We start from the raw sequence: 26,816 nt of genomic DNA, 5'->3' as shown, positions 1-26,816 counted from the left end.
AATGTTCTGTGTGAGTCTTGTCTCCTCTTCAAAAATTACACATTCTTTGAGTAAGAGGATATCTCATATTTTCTTACTGTATATCTCTCAGAATTAGCCCACAGGGTAGAACTGATATCTCTGTTCTTATAGATTCACTCTAGATGTTAAGAATATTGAACTACCAAACCTAACACAGGCAGTAGCATCTGATCCATTATTATTTATCAAGCAAACATATAAACAGCTAATCAATGCCCTTGTCATTATATTCAAGTATATGTAAACAGGCACATGTACTATTCAAATAGACTGTGAAATACTTGGGAGTCTTTGAAGGTCAAGGTAGACTGGACATGTTTTGAAGATATCCACATCAGACAGAAGAAAAGGGATCCATTTGATTCAAATATTTTTTTAAGGTACGTTTATATATACTATGCAAGTCACTGTCTATATGTAAATAAAATATTCTCTGCTTTGAGAAACTCACAAACCTAACTAAAGAACAAAGAAAGAGCTACATGAAGTTAAGAGTTCATTTAGTCTACTCTCTTTTTTTTTTTTTTTGTGGTACGCGGGCCTCTCACTGCTGTGGCCTCTCCCACTGCGGAGCACAGGCTCCGGACGCGCAGGCTCAGCGGCCATGGCTCACGGGCCCAGCCGCTCCGCAGCATGTGGGATCCTCCTGGACCGGGGCACGAACCCGTGTCCCCCGCATTGGCAGGCGGACTCTCAACCACTGCGCCACCAGGGAAGCCCCTAGTCTACTCTCTTTGATAGTAAACTTTTATTTTTAAAGTTTTACAAAACACACAAATGAAAATATCTCTTCTATCTAATTTAATTCCGTAACCAATTATCTCCTCTTTTTCTATTCTTGAAAGATATAAAAAACAAGTGGTTTCCATTTTCTGTAAAAAGTATTTTGGCAATTACAGAGCAATAAATCTATACTTACCTCTCATATAAACAAAAAACTATAGTCTTTACTTAGAATAAACAGCTTGGTAACCCAAACACAGAAATTTAGATCAAATGCTTAAAAATAAAATAAGACGATTCAGAAGGTAATGAAAAGGTCCTATGTGTTGAATGAATGAAACCTGCCATTTCTGTGTGCTGACACACTAGCAGTAATATTTTCTAATTAACTACCTTTGCTCACCAAGCATCTCTGGCTTACAATCTGGGTTTTCTTTTCTTTATTTTTTTTAGCCATGCCACGCGGCACGTGGAATTCACAGACCAGGGATCGAACCCGGGCCCCCTGCAGTGGGAGCGTGGAGTCTTAACCACTGGACTGCCAGGGAAGTCCCAACAATCTTGGTTTTCTATGTCGTTTCCACTCAATGAAATATGGGTTCATCAACCACCACCCTATTATGATCCTCTTTGGAGTTAATAAATTGGCATTCTGACTTACAAATAACCCCCTATGTATTGAATAATGTGCGCCTTTCCTCTAGAGATGAATCACCGCCAAGCATGTTGATAAATATTAAGTTTCTAGTTTTGCAAAGTGTAGTATTAGACTCTGAAATGTACCACACCAAAGAACAATCACCTTTGTTAAACTCCTCTAAGTGTCTGTGTGGGGTGACATATATGTTGCTCACCTCTTCAAAACACAACACAGGCTGTAAAATATTGGTAGGTTCACTTACTGTTATTCTAAGACCGATAATGCTAACATGACTTCAGTACAGAAATGGGAGAAAGAAGCAGTTAAATGTCCTTGACATTAATGAAGAATTAACACTGAAATCATCTAACAGATCACAAACATGCAAATAACTCACTGCCAAATGTGTTTAGACATCTTAAAAACACAAAAAATTTTAAATTAAACGATTTTAATTCAGAAAGTGAAAAAAAGGTGTTTAACTTTGGGGGGGAATATGTGCTAAAGTTAGTGTTTTTGAGTAAAGCAGCTTTTCCTATGCTTTCAACACACCACTTCTAATCTAAGGAGACAGAGAAGGCTCTCACTGTCACAGGGATAGTCTACTTTCACCAGCACCACTTTGGCAGCTGCTTCTGCTGGAAACTATTAATAATCCCCAAATGTATTTTGCTTGCCAACTTCTTTTAAAAAATAAAACTGTTTTGCAAACAATGTTAACAGTATTTTTATGAATGACAATTGAGTCGTCTATCTTTTAGGAACATTTAAAATGATTATCTCCTTCCTGTTATTCCAAGACCCCAGCATTTCACTGTAAACATCATACATTGGTTTTATGAATGCCAAATTCACGAGAACAAATAATCGCAAATTTAAGCATTTTCCTATGAATCAGAAATTAACTATTATGAATAAATTGTAATAAACATGAATTATAAAATCAGTTCTCTCACACTTATTTACTAAATTGGCAAAAAAACTGAAATAATAAGAAAGAAAATGAAGAAAATATTAGCCAAGAGAAAAGAAACATTCTTGAAAAAAAAAATCACAGTAGTTAGAACTACATATAAAATATGCAAAAATTGGCCAGAGTTAACAGAAATAGAAGAATACTGGACAAATAGTGATTCCAAGTAATTTCTCAATTCTAGACAGTCTCTAATATCTTAAAAACTCATAAAAAATATATTGCTTTTAGTTCTTTTAGAACCAGCTGGTAACATGCTAGAAGCTCATGCATAATCATCACACTACTTGTGTGTAGTAAACTAGAAGGCATGCACGGGTATCTAGAAAAGTTACTTAGAACTTTGCCAAAGCTGACATGTTGCTTTTGTGAAGCCAAACAGCATTTGTTTGGCTCTTGGTATAACAAGTTAACAGTGAAGTTTTAAAGGATTTTGAGGAGGCTTGCTTATGCTGGCCTCTAAATGCACCAGTCTAAAGGCAGAATTTAATATTCTAAAACACTGTAAAACGGATTCTGAAAAGGGCTTAGAAAATTGCTTTAAAAGGTTTACTTTACTTTTAAAAGCATCTGTTGCTCCAGGTGCATGGTTTTTGTCTGGATGAAACTTCAAAGCAAGCTTTCTATAAGCTTTTTTCAAATCTTCATCACCAGCATCTTTGGTAACTCCAAGTACTTCATAGTAATTTTTACATTTGTTTATGCTGTGAACAAGAGAATGTGTTACATTGTAAGTAAACTTCAACGAAGAGCTTCGAGTAATACCTCTATTTTTTAATTTACTAGAATAGTATAAAGAACTGTCTGTGGACTGTTTTCTCGACATCAAGTTATAGTTTATCCATTAAGGGTTATTGCTCCATTCTCTTTTTCAATCACAGACCATTTTTCCAACCTCTCCCAATCTAAGAAGAATTGACCATAAGAATGTCCTTGGTGCAATTTATCACAACTACAGAGAAGTAAAGCAAAGCTCATAACAAATGTGGATGAAGGACAGAGCACACACTGTAACTAAAAGGAGAGAGTAAGAACAATTTTATAGTACTCTTAAGTGCATAAATAAATTCCAAAACTCCTCGCAAGTATGTCACAGCTAAAGATTAATGTGCATTGCATTCCAAGAGTTTTATTGTTGCATAATGTAACCTAACCAAATATCAAAGCAACAGTTTAGTGCATGTAGGCAATTACAGTACCCTATGACTTCAATGTCAAGGCAAGTTAATTCAGCTAGGCAATGATAAAGAAAATTCATTTGTGTCACTCTCTATGAAAGATAAAATCTCATAATAAAATACATCATGGACTCAAAAATATTTGTTACACCTGATTTTCATTATGATGAACATACTCTTAATGATTACTTACATGTTTATAACCCTAAATATGGGTTTATAACCCTAAAAACATGTTTATAATCCTAAATATATTTAAGCCCAGAGTCTTTGAAGTATGTTAGGAAAAGAAATACTCTGAATGGAGCAGAGAATACTAATCCTTTTGTATGCTAACATTGTCCCATGGCCTAAAAATTTTTCTTCACTAAAATACAGCTACATTTTAAATATTTTTTGTTGAGTACTATATAACTTTAAATGTGTTCCATGTATGAGAGCCCTGATGACAGAAGTAGTAAGAAGTAAAAGGATCTGAGGCACAATTGTTCCCTGACAGCTAAAGAACTGCAAAGGCTGACTTGAAATTTTCAGAGAAAAGAGACAAGATTGATCTTATTTCGCTACTAAACCTATTAGCCATCACAGTGCTTGGTACATGATGGGTTCTCAGTAAATATTTATGGAATAAATGAACCTTAGCTCTCCTTTCATAATGAAAGCATTCATCATTTGTTATATGAACAAGGGGAAAAAAAGAACACACTGAAAATATTATAGAATTTTTTAATAATCACAACAAAAATCTGTTAGGCAGTCTTCTTCAGAGTAATAATTAAAATTAGATTTTTCTACTTTAGATACTTAATAAATATGAACACAAGTCAATATTATTTCATAAACATGACATTTCCTTTATTTAGTCAATAATATTTATTGAGCATGAACTACGTCCCAGGGCACTTGAGATCTGTTAGAGAACAAAACAGAGAACGATCACTGCCTGTGTAGAGACTCATTCTCCTAGATATGTTAAGAAACTATGTGATAGAAAAAAAGAGAAGAACGACATGTACAGAACACCTACTGTGTGTCAGGCACATATCCAAAACCCCATATCCATGTTCCAACATCCATAAAGTTCTGAAAAATGGAAGTTATTCTATAACTAACTTGACTGCAAAAACCTGACTTGGAAACTGTCAGAAGCAAAATTTCAAAGGCAAAACTGAACCGATGTGAAGCTGCTATAGAGTCTTCATTTATCACATTTAAGTGTAATATTTATACCTTTTGCTGCAGGAATGGCACTATTAGGTTAGGGCTGCTTACCAGACCCTGCTAAGACATTATGTAATCTATAACATATGCTCCTTATTACTTTTCGAAAATATGAAGATCTCGAGTTCCAAACTACATCTGGTCCACAAAAATTTCACGTAAAGAATCGTAGAATCTTATTATGCTGATTATTTTATACAAATTATCTCATTTACTCATTAGGTAGATACTATTCCTATTTAACCAATGAGGAAATCAAGGCTTCGAGTGGTTATGTAAATTGCCAAATGTCATATAACCAAGTAACAGATGGAAACCAGAATTTATTTCTTCAACAAAAATTTACTGAATATCCACTTTCTGCTAGATGCTGTTTCAGACACTATAGTGGTAAATAAAGCAGTCAAAAATTCCCTCCTCACATTAAATTTACAATTGGGAGAGAGACAAGCAATTAACAAATATAGAAGTAAAATACGAAGTACATCATATGACATCATATGGTGATAATATATTTAGAGAAAAATGAAGTGGCAAAGGGAAAGAGTGAATGGAAAGAGAGGCCTGCTATTTTAAATAGGGTGATTAGGAAAGGCCTCACAAGTGAAGCTTCAATCCTCAGTTTGTCTGACTTGAAAATCCTGCTGTCTCAGAATCAGAATGAAGAAGAAAAGGAGCCCATTCAGACTCCAGACCAACCACTTCCTTCTATTTGCTCTTCTAATCAGTGTTTAAACAGATTCTCTGTTGGTTTTGGTGCCCCAAACATGCCTTCTCTGCCTCTCTTCTTGTTTAGTTAGTTTCTACAATGTCTTCAGACCTCAGCTGAGCTCTTCCGTTTCTCAAGAACTCAGATTCCTCAAGACTAAGTTTGGTGACCCTCTTATATTCTCCCAAAGCTCTCTGAACTTAGCCCTATCCCAGCAATTATCTTAAATGTACCACAGCTATCAGTTTACAGGTTCGCCTACTTTTCCAGACTATTAGGCCCCTTGAAGGCAGGGATTGTGTCTTGTTCACTGTATGTGTTGAATGGATGGATGACTAGTACAATTTGAGGGCAGAAATGGTGAAGATCTAAAAGTCGTTTTTGGACCAAAGATAGTAAGTGCTGTAAGAAAAATATAGTTGGCACCAAAAAATCAATTTGGAATAGAAGACTGTGGGACAAGGACCAGAGCTAAAAATATGACAGACACTATCTGAACACAAAAGACAAAAGGCAGTGATAAACAAAACACTGAACAATCCTAAAGTCATTACTACTTGCTTTGAATGCGTAAGATGTTTCCTTATGTACCAGATTAATCCTATAAAATTATTTTGTTGATTATTTCCTGAGCACAAAAGGCTAGGCAATAGAAAAAGGCAGTCTAGGAGAGGGCTGCTGGATAGTATAGGGAAATTAGGTTGGAATTCACCTTCTAGAGATTCACCAGTCTTCTAGAGATGGGTCATAAAGCTAAGTACTGTCACAAAGAGAAAAAAGGTAGGAAAAACAATTATTTCACTAACTCTTAGCTGTATCTAGCTCTACCATATCTTCCTTGCACTGAATTTTTCATCTGTAATTTTCATCTGTAATTTTCAACTGTAATTAAAATAATATTAGAGAAGAAATTCTTTGAGAAGCTAGCAGAGAGGTATAAAGTCAACATTACCAATGGACAAGCTGTAGAGTACGTATCTCAAGTAACACTACAAATATACTCATTTACTTAATTTTTCACACCTAAATGAGAAATTACCATTCACAAATTAATTTTATTCTATATATTGTTCATTATACTCCTGTTCACCAACTAACTGCTTTGTCACATTTTTTATAGTTCGCTCCTTACTGAAAGATTCAAACCTTCTTCACCATCCTCACCAAAGAATAAAAAAAGAAGGAAGGAAGGAAGGAAGGAAGGAAGGAAGGAAGGAAGGAAAGAAGGAAGGAAGGAAGGAAGGAAGGAAGGAAGGAAGGAAGAAAGAAAAAAGAAAAGAAAAAAGAGGTAATCTATTACCTGCCCTGGAAGAAAATATTGTGTAAAAAGGCCAGAAAGATATGTCTGGGAGCTCAACAGGGGAGATGTATGCATGGCTCAACTTTTATGTCTTCCTTTATGTGTGAGAAAGCATTCTGGCCGTGGAAGGAGGGGTCTCTTTCTATTCTTTTTTTCATATATTATAGATGATTTTTAAATAAACTTCAAATTTAATTGGTGTTTAGGAAAATAATTCTTTACTCCTGAGACAAAGGATTATTTATTTTATAAATTTAGCACAATGGTTTATTTTCTTTTCATTTAAAGAACTACAGCTTAAATCCAACCCTAATGAAATCCCCATAATTCAAATAATTTTAACAGTTATACAGAAGTGTTCCTAATTGATAAATATAATGATGGCCAGTTAATGATTTCTCACTGATCTTGTAAATTTTTAAAATAAAAGATGGGCTTTTTTTCTATGAGATATTAAAAGTCTCTTTAAATTAGATCCAGTAATTTAATTTGCTCTGTAATTTTTCAATATATTTCAATGTAAAGACAACAAACAGTGCTTAGTTTCACAGAATATGAGTTTTTACAAAGTTACACACTTTTTCTTCAGTCTTACTGTAACCTAGCTCTTACTTATGCAATGGATGCAGTATTATTGCATGGCTTCTCCCATTGAGCCAAACTGTCACTGGGCAACTTGTTTGCATAATCGTGCTAACCAAGATAACATGGCTTTCTTCAGAAAAATCCCCTGTGTATAGGTAAAACAAAAACAAAAACATACAGCATGTAAGTGTTTGCTGGTGATCTGTTACCTCACTAAAGTGACACTTACAAAGGCTAATATAACGAGTAAGTGTTACATGATTAGCTAAGCAACTCTTATTCAGTATAAGGTACCAAGAGAAATACTTTGAATAACTTAGGGGTTCTATTAAAGAATGTTCTGATCATATTTATCCCCAAAGGACAAAAACTTCATTTATTTAATTTAAAAAAGGTATGCTAAAATTATTGATAAGAGAAACAATCTCTAATACAGGTATACTACTAAGCTAATACTTGTACTCCATAAAAATTCGTATCAAACTTGGCTGGGTCCACAGTGCTAGCCGGCAATCCTCCCATTCCATCTGCCTTTCCCCTCTGCAAACATTCTATACCTTTACCACTCTTCTCAAGCTTTCAATCTCATCTCTTTTCTTCTAACTGTCAGAGGATAACTTCAACTCCAATTTCATAGAGAACACAGACCCAAAAGACAGGAACTCCCTCAACATTTTATTTCCATCTGTCCAATTCTGGCCATATACAAAGGGGATCTGCACCCACTATCATCTTTCATCTTTCACACAATTCACTCTATTTAGGTCTTTTACTGAGAACAAGTTCTCCCAGTAAAAAGTAATTTCTACAAGAAAATAAAATTTGTTTTTGGAGAGATGTGGTTTCCTGAAACACATTTCAGCACACTGTTTAATTAAAGGTTTTTCTTAAAGAAATTCAAAAGCAAGTCTCTCATTTATTCACTTATTCAGCCACCTCTGACACAATACTACTGTTATAAAAGTCATTAGCAAGATTATTTATAATTCTCAAAGTACTTCACTACCATTCAGACTAACCAAATATCCTTTACCATGATTATGGAGTCTTTGTTTCTTATTGTGGTCACACAGATAAAATGTTACATTCAAGCTTTAGCATCTGAATATATATGAAGAAAAGCAAAATATAAATACATTGATACTTGATTTAAAAATAACTTCAATTCCAAATTATGGTGAGTAAAAAAGAATTAACTAAAAATAAGAATGGGAAAAAAAGGTGAAAAAAGAAAGAAAATAAGATTAAAAAAGAAATAGGTAAGAAAGGGCAAAAGAGAAAGAAAACTAGCTTTACCTACTTTTCACTTAAGCTAGTTCACTGTACTATTCACTCTCTATGTTGAATTATCCGATTAATCACTGTTCAGAGTCCTTCATCCTTATACTTTAGTTTCCTTAGACAGCAATTTCAGTACAACATCAATACAGTTTCCTTAAGCTACAGCAGGAGACCATAACAGTATTTTCTCTAGTGTTTCATATTCAGAAGTTCATTTTCTTTCCAGAAAATCTTTTCTTAATTATAAAATTAATAAAGTCAATCTCCAAAACCCAGTTCATAATTTTCCAATTCTACCTAATTCTTCTGCTTTAAGTAGAAGTGTATCATGAAGTAAAACTAAAACACTGAGACAGAATGATCAGAGTAAGAAAAATATTAAAAGGAGAGGACGTTATAGTGTTTGCATATGTATAAAGATAGCCTTAAAGAAAGAATATAAACAGAAAAAAAAACTATCCTTCATTAATATAAGTAGGAAATTGAAAATGCTGCTGCAGTTGCCCTCAATCTTCTTCTCATATGAAATTCTCCTGCTTTCATATATATACATATATATATGACAAAACAATTCTTTATCCTCTTTCAATATTGTTATCTAAACACTGTACTGTGTCAAAAATTGAAACAATTTGCCTCAAAAATTTTCTTTCTGTAAGTAGCTTTGTGGCTTATAGTTACTTTAAAAGATGGAAACTTCCAGAGTTGGTAATTTACAGACTGATTTTATAAAGAATATAAAGCATAAGACACCCAGAGTTCAATTCCTCAATGTCTGTTCTGCTACTGAATTATAATCCAAACCCATTTTTTAGGTGTTACGACATTAAACTTATATTAGTATCAGTTATAATGGACACATAAGTTATTTATTCCTACCTGAGAACTCCATCTACTTGGTCTTTGGTGTAGCCTTTTCCACTTTCACCACTACCAGAGTAGCTGTCCTTTGTGCAGTTAGGCTTGCTTTGATCACTACTACCTGACGGTTTTCGGCAATGAGGGCTATTTCCAGCAGTGCTTCCATTTTTCATAATTATTTCCAATAGCGCTGTGGAAAGATACAGAAAGCATACTATCTCTATCTCTGTTTACATACACATGGTCTTGAGAAAAAAGTTTTAAAGCTGACAAATTGTGTACTTCAGAAAGATACACCATAGGGTCTTTTAAAATAAATAGCAAGCATTCCCTTATGTACTTAGCTGTTGACAGACTACTGATCACCATTTAGAAGTAGAATATTAAGAAGTTTAATGTTAGTAACTCAAAATTACTATCATCCAATAACTTATGACATACTTTTATTTGTCACATCATGGTGAAACTGCAGAATACCAAAGAAAAAGATAGTCCTTAAAGTAGCCAATGAGATTACCTAAAAAGAAACAGAAATTAGACTTCCTATTTATTTCTCAGCAGCAACAATGGCAGCTAAGTGAGTAATATCTTCAAAATACTTAGGGAGAATAACTATCAACTTGAGTTCTGCATTAATTTTCTGAAAATTAGATAAGATTAAAATAAAAACATTTTCAAACAAACAAAAACTGAGAAAATTTACCACTAAGATTTCACTAGAAGATACTTAAAATACTAAATACTAAAATATTTTGAACAAAAGGAAAATGCTTGCAGACAGGCTGAGATGTAAAAGGGAATGGACATAATGAGGTCCAAATACTGTGGAGCAAACACTGTGGTAATGTGTGAGTAAATCTAAACTGAGTCCATAAAGCAACAGTATATGTCTAGGATCTCCTAGAAAATACTGGAGAGGCACAGAAGAGGGTAGAGAGAATATATGAAATAAGAATGGCCATGTATATTCATAATGATTAAAGATGGGAGGGTGGGAGGGATTGATTAAACTATTTTCTCTCCTTTTGGGTATGCTTGAAACTTCCCACAATGAGTTAAAACTAAACATTGAAAAAATAAAATCAACAGAACTAAAAGGAAAAAACAGAGAAACCCACCTTGACAGTAAAAGATTTTAACACACTTTTAATCCAAAACTGACACTGGGTCGATTAAATAATTACTAAGGATACAAATGACATAAACTTCTAATTTATCAAGTTTGATCTAAGAAACATAAAGTAATTATATACAACAAATGTGAATATTCATTCTTTACAGGCACACAAGGAATGAAAATTGACTACATTATAACTAGACCATAATATTATCCTCTTCAAATCTCAAATAATTAGTATTATAATATACTACAATCTCTGAGCAAAATGCATTTAAGTGAGAAATCAATTACAAAAATGTAACTAGATCACAAATGGGTTGGAAAGGAGAAGAGTCTAGAAAAACTCATGTATCAGAGAAACAATCATAATATAAACAGGAAAGTGGAATTGAAGAAAAATGAACATACTACATATCAGATTTTGTGGGTCATCAAATGGTGCTGGCACAACTGGAGAGCTAAATGAAAAACAATGAATCTGGACCCCTTCTTCACACCATACACAAAAATTAACTCAAAATAGATCACACACCTATATGTAAGAGCTAAAACTATAAAACTCTTAGAAGAAACTATAGGAGTAGATCTTTGTGACTTTGATTTAGTCCAAAATTCTTAGATTTGACAAATTAAGTAAAGTGGCAAAAGAAAAAACAGAGAAACTGGACCTTATCAAAATTGAAAACTTTTGCCCCTCAGAGAATATCATCAATAAAGTAAAAAGACAATCCACAGAATGTGAAAAAATATTTACAAAATCATATATCTGAAAGAGACATATATCTAGAATATATAAAGGATTCTTACAATTCAATAGTAAAAGGACCAAAAACTCAATTAAAAATGGGTAAAGGATCTGAATAGACATTCTCCAAAATAGATATACAAGTGATTAATAAGTACATGAAAAGTTGCACAACAATATCCACTAGGCAAATGAAAATTAAAACTACAACGAGATACCACTTTACATCCATAGGATGACTATCATCAACAAGATGGACAATAACAAGTGTTGACAAGAATATGGAAAAATGGGAACCCTTATACATTGCTGGTGGTAATGTAAAATGCTATGTCCACTTTGAAAAATCACCTGGTTGTTCTTTAAAAGATTAAACATATAGTTACTATTTGACCCAACAATCTTATCCCTGGGTGTATACCCAAGAGAAATGAAAACATACATGTATACAAAAACTGGTTCACAAATGTTCATAAGAGTATTGCCAATAATAGAAAAAAGTTGAAACAATTGAAATGTCCATCAAATTATGAACAGATAAATAAAATGTGATATGTCCATATAATGGAATATTATTTGACAATTTAAAAAATGAACTATTGATATATGCTACAACATGGATGAACCTTGAAAACATGCTAAGTGAAAAAAGCCAGTCACAAAAGACCACATATTGTATGATTCCATTTATATGGAATGTATAGAATAGGCAAATCTACAGAGACAGAAAGATCAGTTGTTGCCAAGGGTTACTGGGGAGGGAAGGATAGAATTGGGGAGAAATGAGGAGTCATTGCTAGTGAGTATGAGGTTTCTTTCTGAGATGAAGAAAATGTTCTAAAATTAATTGCTGTTATGGTTGCACAACTCTGTGAACCCACTGAATGGTATACTTTAATTGAATGAATTGTAAGGTATGTGAGTTACATCTCAGTAAAGCTGTTATATATATATATTTTAAAATCCAGCATTGTCATTGCCACACGGCTTGTGGGATCTCAGTTCCCCGACAAAGGACGAAACCCAGGCCACAGCAGTGAAACTGCTGAATCCTAACCACTAGACCACCAGGGAACTCCCAATAATTATTCTTAATATTTTACATATGAGAAATTTCTTCCATATCTTTTTCCTAGCTAACGCATTCAAGAGGTCACCAAAGACATACGATATTCAGTTTTTATAACAATCTAGCTGTAGATGGTACAGAAAGGCTCTTAATTAGACACCAATCTAGTAGTTATTAACAATATAAGAATAACATATAGTTAACTTTTAACTATAGTTTAGATCATATTTAATGCAATCACATTAACCTTGAGAGCAGAAGCCAGCACGGTCTAGTGGGTAGTAGTTCACAACTTTTTAATATGAAAAATTTTGTGGAAATTCTGGGAAGACAACAGCTTACTTTTTTTTTTTTTTTTTTTTTAGCGGTACGCGGGCCTCTCACTATTGCGGCCTTTCCCGTTGCGGAGTACAGGCTCCGGACGCACAGGCTCAGCGGCCATGGCTCACGGGCCCAGCCGCTCCGCGGCATGTGGGATCTTCCCGGACCGGGGCACGAACCTGCGTCCCCTGCATCAGCAGGCGGACTCTCAACCACTGCGCCACCAGGGAAGCCCCAGCTTACATTTTAAACCTCATAAATTAGAGCAATTAGACAGCAAAATCAAAACCTCATGTACAAAATCCCAAAATACAAGAAGGTGGGGACAAGCCACCAATAGTTACAAGATCTATGTGGGTAGTATCATCTGTGCAGGAAAAAGCAGAGGACAGTAACAGGGCATTTTACCAGTCCACAGAACAAAATAACTGCAAAATAGCCAACAGGGACTCTCTATGAAGCAGAGCAGGCGAAAATGAGAAAAGTGAATAAAAAGGAATGGGTTTTGCTCACTACAATAGCATATGATTGAAAGGGTTCACAATAAACTCTTAAGGGCATCCAGTCACTATAATTCTCAAAACTAATCAGTCAAAGTTCTCCTCCAGAACAAAGTCTCACCAAGGAGAAACTGCTGGGAACAGGATCCAAACTGAAGAGACGAGAGGCAATAGAAAAAAAAGAAAAGCGAAATTCTAGATAAAGTGGGGAAGGAGAAAGGAGTGAGGACATCTTATATAGCAAGGTGACATACTTTCAAACATTACACAGAAACTGGAGAAGATCTCTGTGTATTTAGAAAGGCTAACTAACTTCACATAAAAATGAATAAAAGAAAATGATAGAAGTGAAATCTGATACAAAGTTACATTAAAAAAAAAAAGAACAGGATAAATCTCTGAACACAATGAAAGCACACCACAAAGACTTGCCAACAAAATAGGTAAACACTATAACCTACTATTTCTAAACAAGCTGAAAAGACTTTTAAAAATTATTCACAATACAAAAGAACAACATAAATTAGAATTAACCCCCCCCTCAAATTATCTACCCATAGCTTAGGTGATAAAACTCAGGAGACAAAAAGAAATGGAAAAATCAATTCAAAAAAGAAGAATTAAACTAGAACAAAGAGTTAATAAACACAACAGAACTGCTGTGTAAATGAAAGAGAACATAAAAAGTACAATTTTTTAACTAAAACAAATGAAAAAGGCAAAAAATTAGAAAGAAAATGGCAAATATCAACGATAGTTAAAGAAGATCCAACATACATATAATGAATAAGTCCTGAAGAAGAAAAATAAAGGAAATTAAACCAATATAACAATAATTGGAGAAAACTTTTCTGATATAAAAATAAAAACATCTGAAACCACATAATGAAAGGGCCAATCATGTACCTAAGAATACTGACCCAGAAAAACCAACATTAAGATATACTCTACTAAAATTAATTGAGCATCTAGTCAAAAAGATCAAATGGCTTATTCTCTTATAAAGAAAATCAGATTGTCATCAGACTTTGCTCATCAGTAGTACTTGCATAAAACAATAGAAATATATATTTAGATACCCAAAGAAAGAAAATTTGAATCAAGGATTTTGTATCCCTCACTAACTTCAAGCATTAAGACCCACAGCTGAACTGTTTTCCACATTCCAGAACTTAGGGAGCATAGTTCCCACAAGGCCTTCCTAGAAATCTACTAGAGAACAGGCTTTAGAAATCCAAAATTAGACATACAATGACATAAGGACTGATGGTGAACATTAAATGTACAGTGACCTATTGAGTTAAAACTGAACTACAATTAAAAGAGAGCACATAGTATGTAGTAATAATATGCTCTGACACTGTAGATAGGTTCAAATATTTTTTAAATGGTAGGATTCCTCTGTCTTTCCTTTTACTTGTAAAAAAAAAGATCATTTGTCTTCTCTTCCTTTCATTTTCATTTGGCAGCTGAAGCCTGGACCAAAGGAACTTATTGGGACCAAGGAAGCACTCATAGCCAAAAGCATGGCTAAGCTTGGTAGGCCTGCACCAATGGGATCAAAAATGCAACTCATTACATACGGGGGGAAAAATGAACAAATGAGTAAATTGGTAATAATGGGAGCCACATTTCTTACTCTCAGAAAATGGAATTACAGGGGGCTTCCTTAGTGGCACAGTGGTTGGGAGTCCGCCAGCCTATGCAGGGGACGTGGGTTCGAGCCCTTGTCCACGAGGATCCCACATGCCATGGAGCTGCTAGGCCCATGCACCACAACTACTGAGGCTGCACTCTGGAGCCTGCAAGCCACAACTACTGAGCCCGTGCACCACAACTGCTGAAGCCTGTGTGCCTATAGTTCGTGCTCTGCAGCAGGAGAGGCCACCGCAGTGAGAGGCATGCACGCCACAGCGAGCAGTGGCCCCCGCTCGCCACAGCTGGAGAGGGCCCACACACGGAAGCGAAGACCCAACACAGCCAAAAATAAATAAATAAAATAAAATTTTAAAAAAACAAAGAAAATGGAATTACAAATATGAAAACAGAAGGTTAGAATGAACCCTGTGGACTTCAAACGGAGGTGTGTGAATCTTTGCACAGACTGCAAAATTAATATAGATTAAATTACTACAGGCATGCGTATACCCACAAACACATATAACACAGAGATACACATACATACATGCAACATACACACACATACATGCATTCATACATACATATATTTCTTTTTTTAAGATTTATTTATTATTATTATTATTTTTGGCAGCATTGGGTCTTCATTGCTGCACGCCGGCTTTCTCTAGTTGTGGCGAGAGGGGGCTACTCTTTGTTGTGGAGCGCAGACTTGTCACTGCAGTGGCTTCTCTTGTTGCAGAGCACAGGTTCTAGGCGCGTGGGCTCAGTAATTGTGGCTCACAGGCTCTAGAGTGCAGGCTCAGTCGTTGTGGTGCATGGGTTTAGTTGCTCCATGGCATGTGGGATCTTCCCAGATCAGGGATCAAACCCGTGTCCCCTGCATTGGCAGGTGGATTCTTAACCACTGTGCCACCAGGAAGTCCCCATACATATATTTCTTAGCTCTACCAAGAGGACCTAGAGACAATGACATACCTGTAGCAACGAGCTTATCAAGTGTCTATATCTTAGTTTCTAAGTACCATTATCCTCTAAAAAGAATCAGGACTCCTGGGGAGAGAACTGATTCCCAGGGCAGAGAAAGTAAAACAAAACATAAGCCTGAAAACTTTTTTGTGCCAGAAAGTAAGGAAGTTCAAAGAATGATGAGGACATGTCAAAAAGACATAGCAGCCAGCCTGAAGGGGCTCCTACTGACTAAATCTGAGGCAATCTGAGCATCAAAATGAATAACGATAATAATGGATTAAATAGGAATCCATGAATCCATACTAATAAATAAAGTTAAGTGCCAACTAATAAACTGCAGAAGAAATAATGGAATAAAAAACCAACATGTGGCAACCATCAGAAATTTATTCTGAAAAGAATCATCAATGGATGCTAAAAGGAGTTAGTGAAAGTTTGTTGTGGAACAGGACATTTACAGTTTCAAAGTATTTTCCCACAAAATATTTATTAATTACAAGAGGGGGGAATAAAAGTAAGTTTAGAGTGGAAAAACCTGGTAATCACCAACTTCACCAAGTGATCAAAGTTAACCTCACCAGTAAGGACGAAATCAACATAACATGTCTCCTGATAAGTTACACTAAGAACATGGTATGCCTGCCAAAGATTCATAAGAGGAAATGTCAGCCAAACCCAAATTGAGGGAAATTCTATTAAATATCTGGTCTGCACTCATCAAAAATGCCAAGATCAAGAAAGAAAAGAGAGGGGATGTAAATTGGTACAGCTGCTATGGAGAACGGTATGGAGGTTCCTCAAGAAACTAATAATAGAGCTACCGTATGATCCAGCAATCCCACTCCCACTCCTGGGCATATATCCAGAGAAAAACATGGTTCAAAAGGATACATGCACCCCAATGTTCATTGCAGCACTGTTTACAATAGCCAAGACACGGAAGCAACCTAAATGTACATTGCTAGATGAATGGATAAAGAAGATGTGGTACATATATACAATGGAATATTACTCAGCCATTAAAAAAGAATGAAGTAATGTCATTTGCAGCAACATGGATGGACCTGGAGATTGTCATACTAAGTGAAGTAAGTCAGACAGAGAAAGACAAATATAATGTGATATCGCTTACATGCGAAATCTAAAAAAGATGATACAAATGAGCTTATTTACGAAACAGAAACAAACTCACAGACTTAGAGAATGAACTTATGGTTTGGTTACGAGGGGCTGGGGTTGGGGAGGGATGGATTGAGAGTTTGGGATTGACATGTACACATGCCTATATTTAGAATAGATCACCAACAAGGACCTACTGCATAGCACAGGGAACTCTGCTCAATACTCTGTAATAACCTAAATGGGAAAAGAATTTGAAAAAAGAATAGATACACGTATATGTATAAATAAATCACTTTGCTCTACACCTGAAACTAACACAATGTTGTTAATTGTTTGATTAAACAAGCAATTCTTAGTCAACTATACTCCAATATAAAAAAAAAAGAAAAAAGATATCTAGAGAACAAAATATGCCAAATAAATGCAACATATGTCCTTTTTGCTATCAAAAACATAACTGGGAGAACTGGCAGAATTTGAATGAGGTACATGCATTAATTTCATGAATCTGATGGTTATACTGTTGTTATGTAAGAGTGTCCTTGTCTTAAAAAACATACACTGAATTATTTAGGGGTAACAGGACATCATGTCTACAACTTACTCTTAATTGGTTCAGGAAAAAATATAATAAGAACAAATTGTGTATGTGTGTGGGTGGGGGAGAGATAGCAGGGAGAGAGAGGGAGGGCACGATAAAGCAAATGCAGTAAAATTTTATCAAATAGGAAGCCTGAGTGAAATGTACATAGGGAAGTCTACACTACTTTTAAGACTTTTCTATAAATTGGAAAGTATTTCAGAATTTTTAAAAAGCTAAAATATGGAGGGAAAATAGAGAGAGTATATGAAAAGAAAATATAACTGTTTTCAGTAATTTTTATCAGTGAGGTAGTATTGGTAATATTACACTGAAACTATTATGTATATGATGTGGCATAAAGCAAATAAATAATCATGACACAGTCTACCATTTGCCATGGCCTTGAAAACCAGGATTACTACTGTGGAAGGAAAAAAACAGAAACAGAAGTGAGAAAAGTTTAAACATCCCAAAGTGCTTAACTTGAATTGGACTTACTAGTATAAACTTATTAAGCTGTTTTAACTTAAAAAAAAAAAATTCCCTAGTCTGTACACTGAAAAGGCCCAGAAACAATGAACAATCTATTAGCCACAGCATCCTTAGTACCAGATTGTGATACTGAAACACCATTTTCCACTAAAAGAAACCAGGGCTTACTGGAGATATGGTTGATTCCAGGTCTAGTATAGGGAATATATAAGAGGAACCTGAAACTTTCCGTTATACCAGAGAAAGGAAACTATTAAAGACTATTGTGAATGTGTCTATAGGACTCAGGAGCTAACCTAAAAGTGTTCCCACTGGCCAGATCTAAAAAATAATATTATCTGCCTTTGGAAAAGGGGAGCCAACTCCTTTTCTTGAAAACTGATAAAAGCAGTCAAGCACTTATCATATCCTGCCTTTCCTATATGAACTGCAACACTGTGTAACCCTAAGACAGGTGAGGGGAAAGTGTCTCTTTATAGAAGTATTTCAGCCAATAAAAGAAAAATTATTTTTTAAAAATGGTTAAAGCCAGATGTGAAAGTGGTTATATGTGTTTATATTTGCAGGTGGCCACAAAGTCCCTATGCATGCTAATTAGGAGTTATCTGTACATTCCCTTTCATTCTTAGCACGAACACATTCTCATGGACATCTTCCATGTTAAAAGCTAGATGCTAGATATTGTTAAAGCAGGATCATACAGTTGCTTTAAATTTTCAAGTTATTATGATACTGAAAATCTTTCTACAATTTCATGCATAGGAGCTGTGCTTAACAATGGCTGTGTGTATACATGCACTCACGCCAAGCACTCTTTGGCTCCAGAAGAGTGAAAATTTGGACAAGTTCCATTACCTCTGGGTCTCACTATCCAGTTTTATCATCTTAAAAATGGAATCAGCAAGGTTTTCTGGATTAACAATCACTGGAACCAATGCCTGAGAAGGTAATGGATTCAGTTTCAAATACTGCCAGAATTTAGAACACACTGGCCTTTTCTGATTTATTACATGTCTTAGCTATCATAGGAGATCTCAGTTACCACAATAATGTACAGTATTACAAATATTAATTGGGCAGATACAGTACTTATAAACCAGAGTACATTTACTTTTGGTTTTAAAACTATGCAACCTTATTTTATGTGTTCACTTTCCAGACAAACAGCCTTGCTTGTGGTTTTAATGTAATTTGTACTTACTTTAAGTATACTCTGTATTAAGGACCAGTGGAAAAGTAAATATAGTATTAAAAATGGTTATGTGGATAATCCAAAAGTGAAAAACCAAGATCTGTTTTTATTTCATAAGGTTCTGCTGCACACCTGTTATATATAATGTCCATCACTAACAAAACCTAAAATAAGAACACATGATTTGAAAAAAGGATTTTTTTCCTTCCTCCTCACAAACTGGAAATAGCTTTTATTTGTGTGATTATAAAAGTAATGTTGTTCAGCTCATTAAAAAAGACATAACAAAGTGAAGATCACTTATAAATCCTACACAAGAAAAAAAATCACTCAACCATTTTGGTATATTTAACTCTAGTTACTCTAGTTGGCTAGCTGTCTAGCTTCTTATATATTCTGAAACAAAATGAGAATAATCTACATATGATTGTAGCCTACCTTTATTAAGTTCATAATTCAATGTATATATCACTTAAGAGCAATAAATCTAGGTCCACATCATCTTTATTTTTTAAGACCTTGTTCAGAACTATTGCAATAGGGGAGAGAGAGCAGGCTGAACTCTGAATTCATTAAGACAGCTGGGAATTTGTAGCCAATAAGCAGGGTGAGGTGGGTCAGTGGATGGAAAATTACTGAGGCACATCATCGTTTTTAATAGGTGCATAGTGTATGAATGCAATGCAATTTATTTAATCAATTCCCACTGATGGACTCTTTCCAAATTTTTGCTACAGTGACAACCCTTATACATACATTTTTGCACACTTGTCCGATCATGGAAAAACTTCACTTGTGAATATATTACCATGAAAAGGCTTACAGCTATAACTTTTTCATTTATTTATTTAACAAATTGTCTTCATTGATAAGGGAATAAAATTATATAAACAAGTATTATTCCAGAAAATCTAGGCTTTACAGATGCCACAAGTATATGCAAAACACTGTTAGACACCCTATGAGTAGAAAAGATGATTAACATTAAAATAGTTCCTGACAACAGGAGAGGAACAGCTATACACATAAATAATACAAGGAATAAGTGCAAGGCAAGGAGAACTACATGTTAACTAAGAAGGGAATGAGTAGTTGAATCCAAACAGAGATTAATCCTAATTTAAGGTAATTATTTTATGCTTAAATAGGTAATTAAAAAATGACAGAAAAGAGACGAACACTATATTGTTAACTCCAAGGCACCATCCAAATACTTTTGCCATAGTATTCAATAGTAATACATGAAATTCTTATAGCTCTTAATAAAATAACCTTATAATAATCCTGTGAAGACTACAGATAAAACTGCGGCCCAGGAAAGGAAAGGGGAATGACAGGAATTGAGCCATTTCTGTGTCCAGCAGATACTTCCTATTTCATTCTTCTAGAATGTAAGCTCCCAGAGAAGAAGAACTGTCTTATTGTTCACTGACTCCCTAGTTCCTAGAGCAGTGCCTGCCACAAAGAAGTATGGATTCAGTAAATATTTGTTGAATAAATATATCCCCATTTTATAGATGAGGAAATTGAGGATCAGAAAGACTGTTATGGATGTAGGGGCACAAAACCATTAAATTAAGGCTCAAACCAAATTCAGTATTCTTTCTTCAACTATAATGTCTGAAATAGTTTGGTTATTAGCTGAAATTTGGAGATCATTTTATAACACTTGGTGCTATCAAAATAACTGTTCTGAATGTATAATTTACACTTGTCACTAAATTTTGATTAAGTCAGAAACAGAAGAAAACGGAATTGTCTTGAAAGGAATAGGCTGCATACTACTACAGATGTGAAATGACAGTTTTAAAAGCTTTATTTTACCAATTTAAGTGTGACAAAGGAGGAGAGAACTTTGAATTTTTTATCAGATTTAAATTTAAAAATAATGCAGCAAAAAAAAAAGAAGAAAAATCTACAAACATATGTCTCATCTGAGGGGAAAAATAAAAAGAGGACTATTTTTATTGCTATTGTGCTGATAGATGCTGCAAATTATACGTGAGTTATCCATTCAATAAAGTAGACACAGGATGGCCTTTTTTGAAGCTGGAGGCTGCCATTTGGTTCAAATTACTATGAACTTCTTGAAAACAATTAAAATGCTTTTCTCTGAAAAAAAAATCTATACTTCAAACTGCCTGCCAATTAGTATGAAACACTAAAGTATTAAAATACCAATGTAAAGAATTAAAACAGTGAGACTGTATCTCTGTAAAAATCCAAAGCATATCAATAATCCAATAAATATACAGTTTAAGAAACTAAAATGCAATTTACTTTCGCATGCTGACATTACTTTTCCAGAATATTTATATGTCCTATGTAAGTAGACATATACATATATCAATCCTTTCAAACATAAACCAAACTCACAGTATGAAAATATTTGAAAGCTGTAAAATTCAATTTGCTTAGAAGTCCACTGCAATAAATAAACTGTAAAATAATATTCTCAACTAAATACTTAGAAAGCAACAATGTCCTAGACTCATTTGAAGATGCTTTTCCTCAAGGGAAACTCCTGCCAGCTTTTTAAAGTGGTTTATCAATCAGACTTCTCACCTGGCAAGAATAAAATGTAAAGAGGACAAAAATTCTAGAATTTAGCTAGAACTTAGTCTTACATCTTCTCATTCACTATATAAGAGAAATCAAAATGCAATGTTTTATTTTGCCTATCCTAGCATGAAAACACATTCATCAAAACTCTTTGTTACAAGGATTTGAGGGTAGTCTAGAATAGGTGAAATTCAGGTATAAAAATTTTAAATTCCATTTTAACCAACAGCTTCAATTCCCTTCTACATGAAATATTTTATCAGAAACTTATACAAATGTTCTAGATCTTTCCCTCCCCTGAATTCTTAAATTATTCCAATAAACATCTTCTGAGAACATTCTATGTAAAATACACTTTAAGTATTTGCATGTGACTTAGCTAATGTTCACATGGGCCCTGTGATGAAAATCTTCCTTTTACTCATAACTAAACAAGGCTTGGCAACGTTAAGCAACTCATCCCTGGTTACAAAGCTGTCAGAGGCAAAGTCTGCACCTGAATAAGGTCTTCAGACTACACCACAACTGTAATCAACCACTTTATTTGGTAATCACATATTGCCATACAATACACTGTACTATTAACTTTCACTGTTATTTTCTTAATTTTCCCTATGTTCATGACTTTAAGAGCAATGTGCTGTGCTTTGATATCTTACAGTATCTTTAGTATTAGCAGATTGATTCAAGTTGCTTGTATGATAGAATTACAGACTACAAGTTTAAAAATTCTCAAAGCCTCACACTTGTTAAATGGAAATGATACCAAAATAATTGAGTGCTGTTAAATGCCTTCCATGTATTAACTCATCTAATTCTCATAAAAGCCCTATAAAATCGGTACCTTATTGTCCCATTTTGCAGACAAAAATGCTAAAAGCTAGAAAGGTTATCTAACTTGCCCAAGATTAAGGTTACAAGTTAGTTTTGGGCAAGGCTTCAAAAGCCAAGGTATCATCTCGAGTGGTTACATGCTCAATGTTAAAACTGTCCCTCTAAGACTAGACAATGACTAAATGAAATCATGTGGTCATACAGTTGAGAAATTCAAAAAATTTTAACTCTGGGCAATGATTTCTTGGATATGAAACCAAAAAGCACAGGCAATAAAAGCAAAAATAGACAAATGGCCCTATATCAAACTTAAAAAACTCCTGTACATCAAAGGAAACAACAGAATGAAAGACAACCTACAAAATGGGAGAAAAAAATCTGCAAATCACATATCTGATAAGGAGTTAATATCCAGAATATATAAAGAACTCCTACAACTCGACAACAAAAAAATAACCTAATTTAAAAATGAGCAAAGGACTTGAATAGATATTTCTCAAAAGATGATATAAAAATGGCCAAAAAGCAAATAAAAAGATACTCAACATCACTAATTGTTAGAGAAATGCAAATCAAAACCACAATGAGATATCACCACACATTTGCCAGGATGGCTACTATCAAAAACCAAAATGCAAACAAACAGAAAATAACAAGTGTTGGTGAGGATGTGGAGAAACTGGAACTCTTGTGCACTGTTGGCAGGAATGTAAAATGGCATTAACTGCTATGGAAAACAGTATGGCAGTTCCTCAAAAAAAGTGAAAACAGAATTACCAATATGATCCAGCAATTCCATTTCTGGGTATATATCCAAAAGAAGTGAAAGCAGGATCACAAAGAGGTATTTGCACACCCATGTTCATAGCAGCATTATTCACAGTAGCTAAGATATGGAAACTACAATCTATTCATAGATGATGAATGGATGCCGAAAATGTGGTGCATATATATGCAACGGAATATTACACAGCCTTCAAAAAGGAACTCCTGGTATATTTATGCTACAACATGGATGAACTTCAGGGACACTATGCTAAGTTAAATAAGCCAGTCAAAAAAGGCAAGTACTATATAATTCCACTTATATAAGTTATCTATAGTAGCCAAATTTTTAAATGAAATTACAGTGGTGGTTGCCAGGGGCTGGGTGGGTAGGGAAATGGGGAATCGTTTAATTGGCATAGAGTTTTAGTTTTGTAAGACAAAATTTTGGAGATCTGTTGTACCACAATGTGAAAATGGTTAACACCACTGAACTATACACTTAAAAATGGTTAAGTTGGTAAATTTTGTTGTGTTTTTGCCACACTAAAAACAAAAAATCACTTTCTTTTCTTTCATTGCCCTCTCCTGTCCTTCCTGGTACAGTACTTAGCAGCAGTGTAATGAAAAGGATAGAGAAAAGTACGGAATGCAAGGGCTTTAACAATGTAGAAAAGAATTAAAACAACAACAACAAAATGAAACAGGTCTCCCCACATTCTTACTGACTTACTGATAATTTTTTTCTTAACCTGGAAATATCTTGAACCTCAAGTGAAAACAGTATCCTATCGGCCAGACAATGGAGTGTAGTGGTGAAGGGCCTTTTGGAACTAGAGAGCTCAAGTAGTATTCTGACTTTGTTACTAATTACTGTCTGACCTTGGGTAAGTTATTTTCATTCATTTACTCATTCATTCATTCATCAAAAAGTCTGTTTCCCTATGAGTAAACCTGGTCAAATGAATCCTAGGATTGTTCTGGGGAGTAAATGAAACAATTCATGTAAAACACTAGACACTCTGTAAGCACTCAATACATGCTGGCTATAATTACTTTATAGCCTAGAAAGCAGGACAAGAACAGGACTTCGACTAAAGGAAGTCCAGTACTCTATTCCTAAACATGTGCCTCATTTGCCGATAATTATGGTGCTATCGAATCGGATACTATTTAGCAAATCATTCCTGACTCTTATCATTCTTGTGCTCCTCTCTTCTAAAGAACTCTCTCTCGGAAAAGCAATGTCATCTCAGGTGTTCGAAAACGTTTGCTTTGGCAACAGTGTTTCCTACCCCAGAGGCGGTGGAACCAGGGACCTGTACATTAACCACCAAGAGTTCCCCGTTCCTCTCACTTCATTAGGGGCCTAGACCTTATTTGGGGGTGAAGATGAGGAGGGAGGGGGCCACACACCCACACACCCAGATATAAAGCCCCACTCTGGTAAGACAGGACCAGACGAATCTCCTGGAAGAATGACAGCTGGACATTTACGAAAACCGACCAGGGAACCGGCAACTCTTGCCTGCCGGCTGAGAGCCGGCATCTCGTAGGCAAGCTGGCGCGGAGGGAGTCTCGGGCGGTCCACAGCGGGCCCGGCTGGGTCGGTCAGGGCCGGGGCGGGGGTGTGTCGGGGAGGACCGTCCGGGGGGCCGGGCGGGCGGGGTCGTGGGGCCCGGGGGCCCTGCGGTTCCCAGAGGGGCGATGGTGGGGCGGGGGCGGGTTGCGCGGCGGCCCGGGGACCGGCCGGGGAAGAAGGGGACCGAGGGCCTCACCGCGGGCCGAGGGCAGTGGGTAGAGCTTCTCGGCCTTCTGCAGGAAGCGCTGGGCCTTCTCGCGGTTGCCGGCGTTCAGGGCCTCCCGGGCGATCTCGACACATTTCTCCGCCTCATCCCGGTTCCCCTCCATGGCTTCCGCCTTCTTCCGTTTCCTGCGGGAGCGCAGCGACGAGAGGCGGAAGCCGCCGTCGCCGAGGAGGCGAGGCTGGCCGGGGTTGGGGGCGTGCGGAGGCGAGCGGGGAGGAGCGCAGGCGACCGCGGCGGCGGGGCCCCGGCGCGCTGGCGGGCTTGCGGCTCCGCCTCCTCTCGGCGGCCTCCCCGCCCCCCGTGGGCCGCTACGGCTCGAGCCGCATCCCTCCCGGCCCCCGGACTGACCTCCCGGGTCCGACCGCCCTAGCCGACTCGGCGGTCCCTGCCTGGCGCGGCCCGGCTCGGGGCCGACCGACCTGGAGGCCGGGGGTGCGGGCGATACCGGGCCGGCTGACCGCCGGGGGGTTCCGCCGAGGCGGGGACCCGGCCGCCTGCAGCGGCAGTGACGTGCCCCCTGACCTCCCGGGGCGGCCCGCTCGGGCGGCAGCCCGCCTTCCTATAGCGGCCAGGCGACGGGTCGGGGTGGGGACGTCCGTTTTCAGGAAGATTCCCAGGGATCGAAGGCCCCGCCTCTGGGCCCCCAGCCTCGGGAGGATTCTGTCAGGTGAGGACCGCGCTTCCGGCACAGGTGTTCAGGAAGCCCAGGAGAGCTTAGTTTGACCCTCACTCCTGTTTCATTGCCGTATTTCAGCGATACACCATTTTTCTGACCCAGATGCCATTAAACTTAGTACATCCAAGAGGTACAAAGCAAACGCTTACATAATTTGTAGTTTGCACTTATTCTGGTGAAAACCACAACCATAATAAGGCTTCATGACCGAAACAGGACGGAAATCAGCTCTTTGAGAGCGTATTACCATCACATAAGTAAACTTGTTGGGTTTTCTCCCTTCTTCCATTTTAACATCACCCCTTGTGAAATGATGTACCATGTCATGTTGGTCTCCTCGGTGAAGGGAAAGGGCCCACTTTTTGCTTGGTAATGTCCTCTTCCAAATTTCAAAAATTAAGAACTTGCCAGGAACCAAGTGTCGAAATGATCCGTACTACAAAATAACCATTTTCACACAATGCTCAGTAGAGATATTAGCCATGCCAGCAAATATGAACTCAGGACTTGCATAAAAATCCTGATTCCTCTCTGTAAAACGGGAATAGCACGTCCCCCAAAGATGTTACCGTGTATTGAACAATTTAATTCAAGTAGCCTTCAAAACAGCCTGCAGCACACAGGAAACACTATTCTCAGTCTAAACTGGAAGTTCCTTCCGTGGAGAGAGCTACGTACAGGACTCCCCTACCTGCTCCCCACCTCTCCCACCCAACTCCACCACAGTGCTCTGGCGTAGGGCTGCTGTCACTAACAGCAAACACAGCTAACAAACGGAGATGGTCAAACTTAACCTAGAAAACAGCAACCTGTCCCATGTTCCGGCTCCTGCTGAAGTTTTAACAGTTCATTACATAGTAAAAATAAATTATACTTGTGCCTTCTGACTCTGATGTACAGAATTAAGAGTTTAATTTCAAGGAAA

The 26,816-nt window shown here is 36.5% G+C and overlaps 1 protein-coding gene across 6 annotated transcripts in view; it reads right to left on the bottom strand.

The window, feature by feature from the left end:
* DNAJB14 (DnaJ heat shock protein family (Hsp40) member B14) overlaps positions 1-25,867 on the bottom strand; it is a 47,835-nt gene extending 21,968 nt beyond the window's left edge. The window contains exons 1-4 of one of the 6 annotated variants that reach the window (XM_079920767.1): positions 25,186-25,863; positions 9,511-9,682; positions 6,178-6,225; positions 3,013-3,061 (exon numbers count right to left, since the gene is read on the bottom strand). In XM_079920767.1, coding sequence (XP_079776893.1) covers positions 6,219-6,225; positions 9,511-9,682; positions 25,186-25,318 — 312 coding nt within the window. In that variant the 5' untranslated portion in view covers positions 25,319-25,863 and the 3' untranslated portion in view covers positions 3,013-3,061; positions 6,178-6,218. Of the gene's footprint in view, positions 1-2,915; positions 3,062-6,177; positions 6,226-7,001; positions 7,496-9,510; positions 9,683-9,933; positions 10,760-25,185 lie in introns of those variants that run through there. The other 5 variants (XR_013828245.1, XM_079920764.1, XM_079920765.1 and 2 more) reach the window with 5 other exon arrangements.
* Between the last annotated feature and the right edge of the window lie 949 nt (positions 25,868-26,816).

This window comes from Stenella coeruleoalba (genome assembly GCF_951394435.1).
Source record: "Stenella coeruleoalba genome assembly, chromosome: 4".
Lineage (NCBI taxonomy): Eukaryota > Metazoa > Chordata > Mammalia > Artiodactyla > Delphinidae > Stenella > Stenella coeruleoalba.
Note: the sequence above shows the minus strand (reverse complement) of the source record. Positions and strands in the feature narration are given on the sequence as shown.